Source organism: Parasteatoda tepidariorum, chromosome 4 (assembly GCF_043381705.1).
Source record: "Parasteatoda tepidariorum isolate YZ-2023 chromosome 4, CAS_Ptep_4.0, whole genome shotgun sequence".
NCBI lineage: Eukaryota > Metazoa > Arthropoda > Arachnida > Araneae > Theridiidae > Parasteatoda > Parasteatoda tepidariorum.
The window spans coordinates 68,791,663-68,808,879 of record NC_092207.1 but is presented as its reverse complement, the minus strand read 5'-3'; the positions used below and the strand labels follow the sequence as shown (position 1 = coordinate 68,808,879).

General features: G+C 30.0%; 1 protein-coding gene across 1 annotated transcript in view; it reads left to right on the top strand.

Moving 5' to 3' along the window:
• The window catches only part of LOC107445139 (uncharacterized), a gene marked incomplete at its 3' end in the record, with an annotated part of 82,725 nt that extends 65,791 nt beyond the window's left edge, over positions 1-16,934 (top strand). The window contains 12 exon segments of the mRNA XM_071180002.1: positions 321-437; positions 4,589-4,694; positions 5,112-5,180; positions 6,548-6,619; positions 6,774-6,845; positions 6,942-7,016; positions 7,794-7,865; positions 9,439-9,510; positions 9,593-9,664; positions 11,596-12,464; positions 14,475-14,648; positions 16,696-16,934. Of these exon segments, the coding sequence (XP_071036103.1) occupies positions 321-437; positions 4,589-4,694; positions 5,112-5,180; positions 6,548-6,619; positions 6,774-6,845; positions 6,942-7,016; positions 7,794-7,865; positions 9,439-9,510; positions 9,593-9,664; positions 11,596-12,464; positions 14,475-14,648; positions 16,696-16,934 (2,009 nt within the window).
• Between the last annotated feature and the right edge of the window lie 283 nt (positions 16,935-17,217).

The window sequence follows — 17,217 nt, the reverse complement described above, 5'->3', positions numbered from 1 at the left end:
TTTTGGCGGCTTAGAGATGATTAAAAGTTGTATTATTAGCTGGTAGATATACATTAAAATGTATTACTTTAGGGAATTTGATTGATATAAATCTTATTTGGCAATAAAATGGCGTTAAAATTTAATTATAGCTTTAAATACCTAAGTATTTTCTAAAGGCTACATTTAAAACTACATCGGAAACACATTTAACTGGTAAGTATGTTTACGGAGTCAAACACAAAACAAAAGAATATATAATCAAAGACAACTTTTACTTTTCTACATCTTAGATTTATTGAATTGTTTATTGTATTAAGTTTAAAAAAATATATATTTAGGTAACTACGTCTGCCCTGGAAAATATAAATGCTACAATTCAAGTGCTTGTTTACCTCTAAACAAATTGTGTAACGGAGAATGGAATTGCCCAATTGGCGACGATGAGCTTTTATGTGGTAAGCTGTTAAAACCATTCTTTTAAGAAAAATAAATACTATGAATATACACGTATATATATTTTAAAAATATGTATGAATGATTAAATTGTTACATCGAATTCATATTTAAAGTATGCTGTAAAAAACTGGGAATCAAATTACGGTATAAAATATCGGCACTTTGGGTGCATCATCCGTAAAATCCACTCAACCGTAAAATATTATACCGTAATTTTTACAATTATTTTTATTTAATAAGATCTACCTCCAGGCAACCGAGAGAATCATCATCTATGCGGCCTGTGTCTGGTTTAGAAACACAGTCAAAATAAGAGAAAAACTAAAATCAATTCAAAGAATTCCGCTTATTACCATTACCAAATCTTATAGGACTGTCAGTACTGATGCACTCCAGATACTGGCCGGAGTAAAACCAATCTACTATAAAATCATTGACGAGATCTACATTAAAAGAAATATCTGGAAATGGAGGATAGAAGACTTCAATTGGCTTGAAAATCATATGTACTTTCCTGATCACCTCTTACTACCTCCCAAACTGGTTCATCCCTCAAACTCTCTCGCGTTGCCCTAGGGGAAATTTCTTCCAACTAACCATGGCATTGAAATCTTCCCAGACGGGTCGAGAATTCAAACTGAGAACAATGGTAGACTTATAAACAAATCTGCATATGGTGTTGTAATAAAGATAAATGGCAAAACCATCAGTACCATCTCGGCACGTTTAAATAACAACTGCAGTATTTATCTGGCTTAGCTCCTTGCGATACAGACAGCGCTCCAATTGCTTAAAAACCAGGGTTCTCCAATGGCAAGCATTTACACAGATTCCCTTTCTTCACTTATGAGCCTGGAGGACCCACGCAAACACTTCAAACTTACAGAAGACACCAAAGCCATGTGGAGTAGCAACTATAATATAAATTGGATTAAAGCACACTCAGGCATTGAAGGGAATGAAGAGGCCGACTGGGTTGCTAAGGAAGCCACTAAGCTTGGCCAGATTGATTTTGAGATCCCGGGTGAAAAATGCGAAATTAAATCTTACATTAAGAACATTACTTTTAACCGCTGGAGAGATGACTGGAGGTCTAGTGACAAGGGAAGACAAACCTGTAAATTTTTTAAAGACCCAAGCATTAAGCGCCTGCAGGCCAATTTTTATTTAAACCAACTCCTTACTGGCCACTGAGTGTTCGGGACCAATCAACAAAAATATTTCAAAAAATCAGCTTCATGCAATTACTGTGGAGTGAGACAGGACATTGATAATCTAATTAAGCACTGTCCAAGATTCCGGGCACTTCGTGGAACCCACATGAATATTTGCGAAGAGGAACATCAATTCTTCGCTATATTGACCTGCAGGAAAATTGTGACTCAAATTATTAAACAAACCCTTGAGGACATTCTAGCCCCAGATCAACTGACCCCAGTCATGAACCTACAATAGAGCATGTCATCGTTAATTTTTACTAATCAACTTTTAGACTTACATTTTGAATTTTTACTTTTAGACTTTTACTTTTAGATATTTACTATTTGGACTTTTAGCTTTCATTGATTTTAGTTTTGAGATTTTTTTTTATCTCTTGTTTCCTTATTATTATAATCATTTAATTCTCGACATTCACACCGGCGCTATTGGGTTTCATTGCTTTTAACACATGTTTTTAATTGTCAAGGGTTATTGTTAATCCATTTTTAACTGATCACCACCACTGTCATTTGGCAAAATTTTACTGTAATTTTGGTTTTTAGAGAAATTTATTGTAATAATTTTACTTTTATCGCCGTATACCCCCCTGGGGTGGGTCGGAGTTCAACCTATCTTATTTAATTAGAGTGATTCAGTGATTTTACGGAAATTATTAATGTAAAAATTTCCGTATACTAGATTTTTTTTGTTCAGAAACAAGTATCGCTAAATGGGTTTTACAATATAAAGTATTGCCATCCTGAGTGCCGGTACTTTTTGCCTTTATTTGATCCGGAATTTCAAGCAGTGTTGATGAATTTCAAAATACTATATCTTCCGCTTTACTGTTGATCAGCTATTAAGAATGATTTTAAATAAGTTTAATGTTTTGAGTAGTTATTATAATAAATTTTTGATTTAATATTTTTCTTATCTTAACCATTTACAAATTTTAAAGAGTTGAAAAAAATAAAGCAATGTGTTTAAGATTATTATACTAGTTGAAGATAAATTCATCTGATTAATACAAAATGATAAGAAACAAGTTGGACACATATAACAGAAAATCTCAGAGCTTATTAAACTGTTTCAACAAAAGAACTTCCAAATAAATATGAAAGTGTAAAATTTTCAGAAATTCTTTAAATGATTACTAGGAGGCTCCGTCCCCTGCTCGCTAACGCTCGCCAACCCCGAGAATTGCTACGCAATCCCATGTGGTTCACGCCGTGAACCATGGCTCGCTGCGCTCGCTCGCCAATGAACACAATGTTCTAGCACAAAGACATAATATATTATCATCAAAGACATAGTATTTTATCATCAAAGACATAGTATTGTACTTATGTAGAAGAATTCTACCAATGTTCTTATTGGCTTTTAAAAAAGTATATTAGCTATTTAGATTGTACATGGTGAAAAAATCAAAACATTAGCTAAATAAGAAACATATTAGCAAAATAAATTATCAAATATTGCTTCACTAATATTCTGCATTTTAAAGCGTGAAAATTCAATGCATAAATAAACGCGAAATATAAAAAAATTCAATGCATTCAATACAAACACTTAAACGTTTTTTAGACGTTTAGGTAGCTCCCAGTAGAAAAATATCAATTCAACAGCGGCCTTTTAAAGCATTCTCACTTCAATTAATTAATTAATTCCTAATTGAGTTTAAATTATATATTGTCATGTTTTTAGTGCATGATCCTGAATTGAACAACCTGATAATGCTCACTCTGGTTATCGTTATCTGGTTGCTAACTACGTGCTCTTGCGCGCCGAATCCAACCAATTAAAAATGAAAACTGTTGCCAGCGCGAGAAAAGAAATATCATCGGTTTTATTGATACATACATACGTACGTATTAGCGTTTTATATAATATAGATTTTTAGTCTTATAGTTCTGCACATGTTATAAGGTTTTCTGCCATGTGCTGTAACACTAATCTTCTGCCCTATTCTTTGCACAATGGTTTTTTAAAGAAGCATTTTAGAACAATCTATCTAAACAGAACAATCAAACGGGGCTCAAATCCAGTGAAAAATGTTACTTTTCAGTGCTGTAAGAGGGTCAGGAAAACTGTATATATATTATAGAATGATATTTTATATACACTGTTAAAATTTTTCTTCTAAAATTATGGTAAAATAACTGGCAGCTGTCTGTCCGTCCGATTAACCGTAAAGTTTACGGTAAAAAACATTTTCTCTTTTATGTTTTTTAAACCATTTACAAAAAGTATGGTTATAAAACCATGAATACAAAACTATACGGTTTTTAACCATTTACAACTATCATTTTTCAAAAACGTAAAAAAATTAATTATTCAACTAGACATAGGAGCTCGGCTTTTCGTAAGGTAATGGGCATTGGAGCATGTGTTGAAGGAAATGGAGGAAATATTGTGGTGTCAACACGAGGACTCGAACTCCAGTTCTGCCGGCCACGAGATTGACATATTAGCCCACTCGGCTATGATATGTACGCAGTTGCAAAGAACTAAATAGCTTCATGAGGTGGTTCTAGTTGGAGCGATAAAATTCTGGTTGTTTGACAGTATAAGGTGAAAGCAGTTAATAAACAGTTTTCTCAAACTTAACAGTTTGATTACCATTTTAATTATGGTTATTTGATTGTGTTGATTAAATATGGTAAAATAACCATTCCATAAATTGGAATTTAACCATTTTTTCCGAGAAATTTCAAACAGTGTAGATGTTTTTTTTTATTTATTTGAATCATTAAAAAAATTAAAACTGAAATAAAAGGCTTTCGAAAATCGAAATTAGACAATTTTGAGAAACAAGGGAGGGAAAGGGATGGTTTTGTGCCTTGCTTCAATTATAGGCATCTTAATTTATTCAGTTATTTTTTTTCATAAATGTATGAGATAAATCTCAGTCTTTTACTTCCGTCTTTATTCTAGATTTAATTTGTTCTAGATTTTATCTGCCCTGAAAACTGTACCTGCATCGGTTTGTTTGTATCATGCGCGGGCTCGAATGCAACATTGTTACCTTCTGATCTTTCAAACGAAATCCGAAGCCTGTAAGTTTACTGTAAAACTATTTTTCTCTATAATTTAATTTAATTAAATAAATTTTTATTGTAAATAGAAAACAAAATTTCAGAGATGCAGTATTTATTTTTTTTGTAGTATAGCTTTTTGTGGAAGATTTCTGCCAGAAGACAATCTTAAATGATTGTTTTCTATTAATATCTTCTCCTCGCTTTTTGAAATTTAGTGAACATGGAAAAATAAAGACTTACGAACTAGAAGATAATAAAATTTAACATTAATTTAAAAAAGTTAATTATTCTATGAAACAATTCTATCTGTCTCATCTAAAACTTAATTTAAAATATTGCTTGATTTTTTATTATTTTTTACACTTTATTTCATACACTTTTTTAACTAAGCTTTCTTCTTTAAATTTTTAATCATAAATTCTATATTATTTTTAGGAATTTTAGCTGCAATCAGCTCGACTTAGGAAACACTAACTTTTCAAGATTTTGGAGTTTAGGGGAACTGTGAGTATTGCACACACTCATTTTTACGCAAATATATAGATTAATCAACCTAGCTTTTAATTGGTTAATGGTTTATATGGCGAATTTTAATAATTAACTACAAGCATAGTTCTTCCTCTCTTATGTGAAATAAGGTTATGTTTATAGAAACATTATTTAAAAGAGAAGGTATTGATAGTTTTAAAGAAATATTTTTCGATTCTTATTATACTGGGTGTTACGTAAAGAACATCTGTGGAATTCATATTTTTAGAATTCTTTTTAAAAATTAGGTGCAAAAATCATACAATTGAGAGGCTGCGAAATAATATTTAAGCAAGGATAAAAAAAAACATTATAGAAATCTAACAAATTACTAATGTGGAAAGTGGGACAGAAAGCAAACATCAAAACCATATTAGAAGAAACGGAGAAAAATTGTAAGCAATAAAAACACATCCAATTTTCATCATTATTCAAATTAGTTTCAAAGTTTTTGTTTTTATCTATCTTTCTTTACAACTGATTCAGCAGATTTCGATAGCGTATTTGCTTTTTCCTAGCTTAAATAATAATTTGCGATCGTAATGTGCATACTTTTCCTACTTTAAATTTGGTAAGGATATGTTAAGAATGATAAATGTATAAAACCATATGTATATTTTATGTAAATCATTCAAACATTAAATTCGATATAAATCGGCTAAGTATCAAGTTCGCTGTGAATCAGTTAAGTATCAAGTACAATGTAAATAGGATAAGTATCATGTACAATGTAAATCGGCTAAGTATCAAGTCTAATTGAAATCGGTTAAGTATGAAGTTCGATGTAAATGTAAGTTCAATGCAAATCGGCTAAGTATCATCAGCTAAGTATCAAATTCGATGTAAATCGGCTAAGTATCAAGTTCGATGTAAATCGGCCAAATATTATGTAGTAATACTTTAAGAAGTTAAAAAATATTTCCATCTAAATAAATTCTGAAAACCTTAGTACTTTCTCATGAAAGCACACTGATAGATTATTTTAGTATTAATGCATTAATACAAATTTTTACATGAAATTTTAATGCTTAAAAAGTTTACTTTCATAGAGTTTATATATTTTTTCTCAAAATTACAGAAGGAATTTCATCTCATTAATAAGAAACAAATAAAAGGTTTAATCAGTAGTTACTAATATTTCTACATTCTAAAATGAATTAGATAGCATTACTTTTTTCTTAAAAATAATTCAATAGTTCCTTTTTATTTTAGAATAATTAAATTGTACTTCAAATAATAAATATTAATGCCATTTAATTATAAAGAACAAAACATACAGGATTGTATTTCTCCCAGAATTTTTGAAATTTTTATTTACCATGCATTTTAATTTATGTTCTTAGTTATCTTCAGTTCAATGATTTATCGGTTTTACCACCAGAAGCATTTTTAGGTCTACGAAATTTATACAAATTGTAAGTATGCTTTTAACAGTTTATTGTGAATGTTTTAACTATTACACAGTTTTTAGAAATAGAATTGAATGTTTTTTTCTTTCATTGAGAGATCTTTTGATTTATTTCAACTTCGTGATTAATCTTTTTAAAACATTTGTATGTTTTTCCATAGAGACTTGAGTCATAATAAACTGACGGTTATTTCGAACTTTACATTTAAGGGATTAAACAATGTTCGGTATTTGTGAGTATTGTTAGAGATTTGTTTACCTTAATTTATACTTTGATTTTTAAGCTGTTTTGATATTTTCCTTTGTAATATGTTATTGTAATTTTTCAGAAATCTTGAAAATAATCCAACGCTGATGTACATTTCATCAGATGCATTTCATGGATTGAAGAGTCTCCTTGTCTTGTGAGTACCATCAACAGTAGTCGCACAAGTTATCTTTTTCTCTATAAATATTTCCAGTAAATTGAATTAATAAAATATGATATAAAATAAATGTGATTAATAATAAAAGTTTTTAGGACAACTTCTAAACTGCCTATATTTAAAAACAGGAAATCACAATGAATAATTTTTAAAGCGCCTGTGCTTAACTAAAGAGATTGAAAAATTCATTTTTTTTTGTATGAAAATATTTAATTGTTTTAACAAATATAGCTTCACATGTATGCGATAGTCTTTTTTCATTAAGCATTTTCGGTTTCTAATTTAACAGATATGATTTTGAAATAGTATTATTCTGTAATGTTAGAGTATGTTATTTCTTGTTTCGTTATTATTCAATGTAGTTTAAGGAAATAGTATGGACAGGAAATTAAAAAATTAGCTCTTGCCTATCACCGAACGTAGTGATTTTCATCCAAGTCAAATAATTTAATATCAAGTAAAAAAAAAACATAATTTTATTTGAAAACATATTTATAAAATAACAAAGTACTAAATATTCGGGCGAAATATTTTATTGTCCTTTATAAAATATATCGGTAAGGAATTTGATATTTTTTTATGAAAGTAAAAGTATTTATAAAAGAAATTTGTTTAAAATTTATATCATAGAATTAACAAATCTAATCATCGATATCGAAATATATTTTTATGTTATTCAAAAATTATCAAGTTTTTGCTATTTATATACCTTATTATAGGTTTCTAGCTCAATTAATCTTATTTTAATCATTTTAGGAATCTTACTGATATTTCTCTGAAAGTTCTTAAAAGAAACACGTTTACTGGGATGTCAAATTTAGAAAAACTGTAAGTATTTAAATTTTATTTAAATTTTGGAATCTTTTTATTACTGTTAATCAAATATTTTATTTAAATTTTCTGCTGTTGTTGTTTCCGAGCTTTTTACATTTTTTGTTCATTTGCTATTGTTAAAAAAGTTGAGTTTGTTACATTAGAAAATAATTTTCAAATTTAACTTAAAGAATTAACTTGGAAGAATGTTTTTATTTACAAAAATATATTTATTTAACTACCAGACATTTTAGTGCACGAAATCTCCACCCCGAGAGATGAAATCAAAAGTGATTCCTTACTTGTCATGACGTCAAGCGTGCCCTTTTAAAAACGCCCACTTCTTTCCCGATGCATTTTTCTATGCTGTTAAAACATTGTTTTTCCTTTCATATAGTTTGATTGTTAGCGGTGTATTTTCGAGTAAACATTTTGAATTAAAGTATATCCTTTAAGACTGCATGTAAAATGGAGGAATGGTCAAAAAATATTCAAAAAAAAAATAATTTACTTAAATAACAAAAGAAGAAACTTTTCTTTCCAGCAAAATCTAAAGACACACTCTCCGAAATATCTTCCAGAAATCCAGTTTGGAGAGTATGGCGCCCACCCAGGGGCGTCTCGTCTACCAAATGAAACTTCTTGATCTTCTACTTCCTNGGAAAATAAAAGATATAATATACGTATATCCGCAAGAAAGTGTGCTTTCAGATATTGTATCAATAGCCAAAGCAAAATATATTAATACAATAGTGCGAGGAGCACTCAAAAGTAGAACACAACAAATAAAATAGAACACAATAAGTAAAAATAACACGTAAAAACAGAAAATAAAATAAAATAACAAGAAAAAAACAGTATAAAACAAAATCTATAAGCGAGTAGCGAAATCAGATGTACTTACATGAACAGGAAATTTTTCAAGAATGATTTAAAAATATTTTCGCTCCCCTGTTCATGCATTCAATAAAGTTAAAAATTCACTCGTCCATTCGCTTGCCATTTTCAACCGGTACCACACAAAAAAATATTAAAAAAATGAAATAATAACGGTAATAAATTAAATAACGGTTAAAAAAGAAAATAATAACGATGATTCTAACAGCAAGAGAACAGAAGCATAAATAAATAAATAAATAAACCCTTTTACCTCTTTTCTAACGAAATCCAACTTCCGCGTAGGTATACATATAAAATAATCAATCAGGTTTAAGATATATATCTTCCAGAAATCTAGTTTGGAGAGATTTCAATAACTTGCTTGGTGATGTTTAAAAAAATCGTTACTGGGTGGGCTATTCTAGGATCCCCCCTTCCAAATTTCTCTAACCATTAGGCTGCAACGGCCCATAAAATTGTATTATATACTCGTTGTATTATGCAATAGGTGTATTATGTAATAGATGTTAATGCACATTTGTTACTAATATTTATGTATAAATATTTGATTACGTTGGGTTCTTTCAGCAGTGTTATATTTTATTTCAATCAGTTGAATTTTGTTTTTATGGATTTAAATATCCAATCGTCGAGACGACTGAGTTCATTTAAAATTATTTTACAATTAAATTCATTTTTTTTTTCGTAGGGGTTTGCAAAACAATAAAATTGAAAAAGTAGAAGATGGGGCATTTCACGGTTTGAGTTCAGTTACTGTATTGTAAGTAAATTCACTTGTTTTTGAAAATGGTTGTTGCTTCAATTTAGCAAAATTTATAATTTTTTTAAAATTTTTTTCTAAGGGATATTACTGGAAACGATATTGTTGATTTCACATCGGATATTTTTGAAGGATTAGACTCTTTAGAATATTTGTAAGTACATTCAATACTTATTTTATTCTATAAAAATTAAAACTATATTACATTGAGCTTTATTTTGAATTGAGAAATTTACAAGAGCTACGGTTTCTGTTCATATACTTTGTTATAGTAGTTTTTAGCTTAAATAAGCGTAATTTTAAATTCCTACATTGTAAATAACCGCTTTTTGTAATGAATTAAAAAAATTTAAAACAAATTTGCAAACAGTTCTAACTTACTTTAAACTTGTTTTAAATCAATAAATTAAATATTAATTTTAAATAGTAAATTGTTATGATTTATAATTAAAAATTAAAAAAAGAGGATGGAATAAACTACAAGTTAATTACCTATTTCCATATTTGTTATTTAACTATAACGCATCAAAAATTATGAAACAAAGAGGTTAATAATCCGATGAGACTTTAAAGTAAATTTTTCTATTTCTAAAACAAACTTGAAAATTTCTCTAAATGCGGGATTTCTAAGATTTCAAGGCTGTGGACATATTTTTTTGAACTCCTTGTTGTAAAAAATACTGAAGATATTTTAAACGCCATTTTATTTATTTTTCTTCGCTTTTTACGTATCTGATCTCTCCATTGGCACTGAGAGATTCCACGTCAAGAAGACGCTTTATCGTGCTTATAACCCTTCATGGCAAATTCAATGATAAAGGAATACTGAATTCAGGTAAACTTAAAGTTAATCATGAAGTTTCAAAAGTTGAAAAAAAAATCAAGATAACAAAATATACAAACAAATTTAATGGCAGAATTACTTAAAATCATGTATTAGGGAAGTAATTCTGCCCTACTTAGTTCTCACTTTCATGTTTTGAAATTAATTTTTTAGTAATTAATTTTTTAGTAATTCAAACGTCATGGTTTACTCTAGGCTTAACCAAAATCACTTTTCGTTTTTTAATGTCGCAGGTCACTGTGACAAAAAGAAATAGTTACTAATACATGAGTTATCCTAGAATGCATTAACCTCAAGCCTTGTCCTGAATATCATTGAATAACTTCAGCGTCTCCGGAAAAATTGCTTCTTGCAGTGGATTCCCGCCCATGTGAACCTAGAGTTCAATGAAATAGCTGATTTCTTGGCTAAAAATGCCAGAGATCTAAATCAAAATTCAATCCCAACCACGTTGGCAGATGCAAATGCTTTTGCAAAGTCAAGACTATTCACCCCTTTAAAAATCAAAGCCCACGATCAAATAACTAATCTTGACATCTATAGGAAGACAGCCACTACTCTCATCAGACTAAGAACAAAACATCATAAAAACATGAAAATTTCTACAGATAAGACTAGAAAATATCAAAACTGTGGCAACTGCCTTAATGTGGAACTGACACCATATCATGTTTTTAACTGCCCTGCAGTCGCTACACGCCTTCACCTCTTAAACTACCCCACAGAAGAGGATTTGTATTCTTTTAATGCCATAGAAATAACAAAAACTATTCAAGCACACCATGAAATATGATTCAATAGAGGATACGACACCAACCAACCAACCTAGAATGCAATATTATGCAATAAGATTTATTCACGTTTTAGTTAGATTATTTTTTTGGCAAGTTTATGCTTAGTATTAGTTTTTAATGTATTGATGAGTATAATTATTTCCTGGGCTCTCTAATTTGTTTATAATAATTTCCTTAGGTATGGTAGTATAGTATGTTATAATATAATACCTGATCGAGTTTGAATATTACAGGTTTATATTATGGGGAGATATTGGCTCTCTATATATGCAGTATATGCAGTTTAGTTTTGCAAATATGTTCTTGATAAATATCATTTTAATATTGTGAATTGATTTTTTTTGCCTTGAAACCAAACTTTGAAAAAGAAATCAGTTTAAAACTTTTAAAAATACTATTGTGTTTTAGCAATACTTATTTTAATAATATAATCCTCATAATTTTCAGAAAAAGTGATAGCTATACATTCTGTTGCAAAGCTTCTCCAAAAGTGCCATTCAGCAATTGCCAACCCCCAGCTGATGTCATATCCTCATGCACAGACTTGATGAGAACTCCAGTCCAAAGATCCTTTCTGTGGGTTCTAGGTGTGGTGGCTTTCTTGGGAAACTTATTCGTCATCGTCTGGAGAATCAAAACAAAAGATGCCAACAGAATAAGCTCCACTCTCATTCTCAACTTAGGATGTGCTGACTTTTTAATGGGCATTTACCTTATCATCATCGCCAGTGTCGATGTCCACTACAGAGGAATCTACATTGAGAATTCTGACCGATGGAAAAGGAGCGGTCTTTGTAATTTTTGTGGTTTCCTTTCCACTATGTCCAGTGAAGTGTCCGTACAAACACTGTCCTACATAACTCTAGACCGTTTGATATGCCTATGCTTTCCTCTGTCGCATAAAAGATTTAGTATACGATTTACGCATAGACTTATAGCGTTATCGTGGATTTCTGCCGTTTTAATGGCATCGATTCCTTTGGTAATTGAACCTTACTTCAAGGGGCAATTTTATGCACGTTCTGGCGTATGTTTGGCTCTTCATATCACGAATCACAGACCAGCTGGTTGGGAGTATTCTGTTGCAATTTTCTTTTGCACGAATGTTTTGGGATTTCTTGTAATTGTTGGTTCATATATGTATATGTATTTCACTATTAAGAAGTCTTATAAGAACATGGGTCGACTCATGGCTCGTCACCCGAGGGAAAATAAAATAGGCAGACAGATGGCGCTGATTGCACTGACGAATTCTATGTGTTGGTGTCCTGTAATTGTCATGGGTCTGCTAGCCATGTTTGGTGTCAATATACCTGGTAAACAAGCAATTTTATTTATGTACCCTTAATCAAGGCAATTTTGCAAGTTTTCAAAAATGAGATTCATGGCCTGTTGTGAAATTCCCGAACAATCTTTTTGGAGAGTTATTGGATAATTGTCTTTTCTATTGTTTCATTGATAAACGTAACGGTTACCAAAAATCTTGTTTAGTAAAATTTGCAAAATTACTTCAGTTTATAGTAAGATTTATACTTTTTCAGTTCATTATTAAAATCAATTATTGGAATTTTTTCGTACTGCTTCGTTTCAGGGTGAGGCATTTGTAAAAATTGCTCAATTAATATTGATGCCAAATATGCTTAATTAATCGTGGTAGAGGACATTATTGATATTGTGCTAGTGAGTACTGTAGTAATAAAAGACTAAAACACTAGTTAAGAAACTTAATATAGATACTGTGGTTTGAGGTATTCTACGTCCCATTGAAACAGAGTGGCACCAAGAAAAGTTTATAAAATATTTAATGAAACATCATGATAAATTTTGATTGAAATATATATTCTCCAATTTTCATACATTTAATATCTATCTATATATATATATAAAGTAAGCAAATCTCAAAGAACTACATATTGGATGCAGTCTTTGATTGATGTATAAATTGACGCTATTTTTCGTTGTTGTTCCATTTATATTTTTAACCATTAGAGCTGAAATTTAATGGTCAGTGGATGACCACTTTGATCAGTTCACTTTGATTAGTCTGACGGTTGGCGATATCGGTCCTTGTAAAACTGTTCTACAGTGAAACACTCGACTTGGCAGCCAGCACAGGTTGTAGAGCTGCCAAGGCTGGATGTCACCCCCTCTACAGAGGATGAAAATTATGATGGCAGTCTTCAGATCATCCTGAGGGATGTTTTCCAGACCGTCGCCAATAGCTCATTGCGCAGTTCTACAGCGATGTAAATTAAGTGGTACCTCTACTTATATTGCAACTGAAATTTAATTTGAAAAATATTCAAAACTAAAATAACCCAAATAACGTTCACGTTTTATTTTCATGTATTTTTATAAACATTCATCAAAAGTATAATTTAAAATGAATTTTGAATCATTTCTTTCTTTCAACGTTATTAAAATGTTAAAAATGTAATATATTCATTCGAATACTCTAGTAATTTATGTTGATCACAGTTGTGAACAGATTAAATAATTTACTTACTAAACTTCAATTTTGTCTATCGAAAATATTTTGTAAAGGTATTGATTAATGTATAGTCTGTTTTTATATGAAATAATATTGCATGCACTAAAGGATAACTTCACTATAAGAAATTTTTCCACTTTCCGGTGTGAGATATTTAATGAGTTATTTAATACACGAGTTTTTGAACTTTAGAGGTAATAAGGCATTTTGATACTAATATTATAATTTATTTTTAAATCCTGAAAAATGTACTTTGATTAAAAATGTTAATGATTTCAATTTTTGCATATTTTTAAAATTGCTAGTGGTTATTACAAGCAGTTTGTTCAGAAATCCTAGAAATAGTCGGGGAATATGCATCGAATCGAAAATCTAAAAAATGACCAGTGTGAAACATTTTCAAACGATGCATCCTATCTCGACCTCTTTAAATATGATTTCTAGAGGTACGGTGAGGTAATTTCAAACTCTTAAATAATAACTACCATATTTTATTGCAGTTTTGGATTATCCAGAAAAGAAGTTTCTCTGTGTGACTTACTAGCTTTTTTAAATTAGTTTACAGATGAGACTGTAATTATAACCATGATAAAAAACGGGGGTCGAATTTGTTGGAAATGTAAAAATTTTGATCTTGGTGCCTGAATATATCTTCTAAAAATACTCCCATGTGCATTCTTAGATTCATAATCCTATGCGTACTTTTCGAGACATTTGTTCATTTTTATATTTTGAAAACATCCTGTTTTTCTATAATGTGTACACATTAACAATATGTATTCCTAATCAATTAATTAAGGGTAAAATAAAGTTATGTATTTACTTTTTCTTAAAGGGGAGGTTTATGCTTGGACTGCCATATTTGTTTTACCTCTTAATTCAGCGACTAATCCACTGATCTACACGATTTCTTCTTTACACTTTCATACTAAATTACTTTCAAAGTTTGGCTTAAATGTGAATGATACAAAAGGATCCTACAGTAACAATACTACAGTTGGCAATTCGGGTAAGTCGGAATGGTAACGTTTATACACTGAAAAAAAATTCCGGAGCAAAATTTTCTATCGTAATTTTTGCAATAATATTTCTTGTAAAATCACTGTAATTAAGTAATTATTGCTGTAAAATATACGCTATATAATTTTACGGTAAGATTTTTCATGGTAAAATTAATTTAATTGATACTGCACCTAGGGTGCCAGTCCTTTTTACCGTAATTTGATTCGGAATTTTTTGCAGTGTAGAATAACATTATGATTGTTAACTTAATTGATTTATTTCATGTGAAAAATTTATAAAATTTACATTGAACTTTAATTTCTCGATGCATTTAATTTTTCATGTCTTTCTTGTTATTCTGTAGTTGAGAGTTTTAATTGAATTAACGTACCAGAAAGTAGAATTTGTCCTCCATGAATAAAACATCAAATTATTTGTAGAATTAGTAGTTAGTTGATCAAACGTTATTTGCAAAATTTCTTTTCGAAACAGAATTAAGATTTTTTCAGCTAATTTACTTAAAAACATTGAAAAGAGTTACAATTGTTGAAATAGTTTCATAAACATTGAGCTATCATTGAAATACATTAATATTATTATTTTAGAATGTAATTTTGTTCTTAGATAAATGATGATTGTTCAATTCTTATTAGCTGATAAATATTATTCAGTTTTTGGATGAATTTAACATAATGATTAAAAAAATGTTTTTCTCCCATAGACATTTTGAATTTGTAGTTCACTGTTAAGTAAGGTGCACGATTTTTTTAAGAAATGAAACTATATTGAAACCAAAGTAGCTGAAAAAAAATTATAATTAATATAAACTTTAGGATGGAAGGAATTAAATAAAATTAGTAATGGTATTGTTTTACATTTTAAAAATGATTCAAATGGTCAACTCCCGTGGAGCAAATCACTTAAAAATAAATCGCTTAAGTTAAATTAAGTATATTATTTCTTTTTTGCAAGTTAAGGAAAAAGCCATTTTCCCTATGGAGAGAGCCTGTTTGCACCTATATGCAGCTAAATGGATGCCAAGCTCCAAGCGCGAACGAATATCAACATCACCAACTCTTGAAACGAAATAGCACTACCTCGTTTTTGCTTATACAAAATAGCACAAATTAAATTTCGGTCCGACGAGTTTAACCTTCAAAAGCTTTTACATTGTTTGAAAGCATAATTATATAATTTGATAGCTAAATAAAATGGAAATATATGCAGGTGCAGTTGATTATTTAAATCCTATACTGCGCTGGTCTTTGCTTAACTTGCAACGGATTATAGCAAAATAAGTTGAACCATGTTAGTTAGACTTGTATGGGGAAAATGATATATATTGTGGTTTATACTGCATCCTTTAGTCACATCCTTTAGTCTTATGAGGTTTTGATTCATTTTGGAAAATAATGAAATGTTTAAAGGATGTATAAACGTTTTAAAAACTACATTTTTCAAATGGACTAAAGTGGGAAAATAATTATTCTGTCAGATCTACAATGAAAAACGTAAAAGGATCAGTTTAGAAATAGATTTCTATTATTATCGGTATATTCCCCACGTCTCTTGAAGTGATGAAACTTTTTTCATTACACAGAGTTTCAATGGAAATCTGAGAACTACAGTTAGTCAGATGGTGATTGGAATTTTGATTAGCAATGAATTTTATTTGGAAGCAAAATTATGATAAAATCTGCAAGAAAGTAATGGAAAAATTATTGAAACTTGTATTGTACTCAGTCACAGGACTTTCAGTGCTCTTGCTAAACGGAAAACGGTTGAAATTTTGACTGCGAAAATCAATCCTCGAAGACCAGTTAATAAAGCATAGTAATAAACAAAATCAGCTTATCAAGAGGTTAAAATTGATGAAAAGTAATTCACTTTTACTGACTTTGCCTTTTTTGTCAAAATACAGATGTAAATTTATATCTAATATTTTAAATGGAAACATGCAAAAGCATATTAACGCATACACAAACACGCACTTTGCAAAGTAACTAATGATAATATATTACTCCAATTTAAATATTTCATTCTGAATTTCTCAGGTACTGGGATTAATAAGCGTACAATGATGAGGGATGATCTCGATGCTGTATCTTTCAAACCACCGCATGGCTACGTCACCCTTTTGCACTACCTGCGAACTGTTCCCGGACTCACACCACGGCATTTACTAAAGATCGCCATTGCCATTTGCAAAACTCTTACGGAGCTACATGCTAGAAGTTATGTTTTAGGTGGGATAGATGTGAATGCTGTATTCATTTGTGAGAATTCTTATTTAGTAAGTAACTATACTTTTTCTTTACTTATTAATCAGATGGATGATTTCTGGATCAATTTTTTGACATAATTTTGGAGTTGCGCTTCTGTGATTTGAAATCTCCTATGATCAGTCGTTCTTAGAAGAAATTTATCTTTTAAAATTATTATTTTACCTTATTAAATCTAAATTGCGGTCGGGAAATTATCGAAGTGTTAAATGCGATAAGGAGAATGGCATTTCCAAACAACGGATTGGGCATGATGAAGGAAAGCGGCGGCTATAATCGGATTTTTGAGATTAT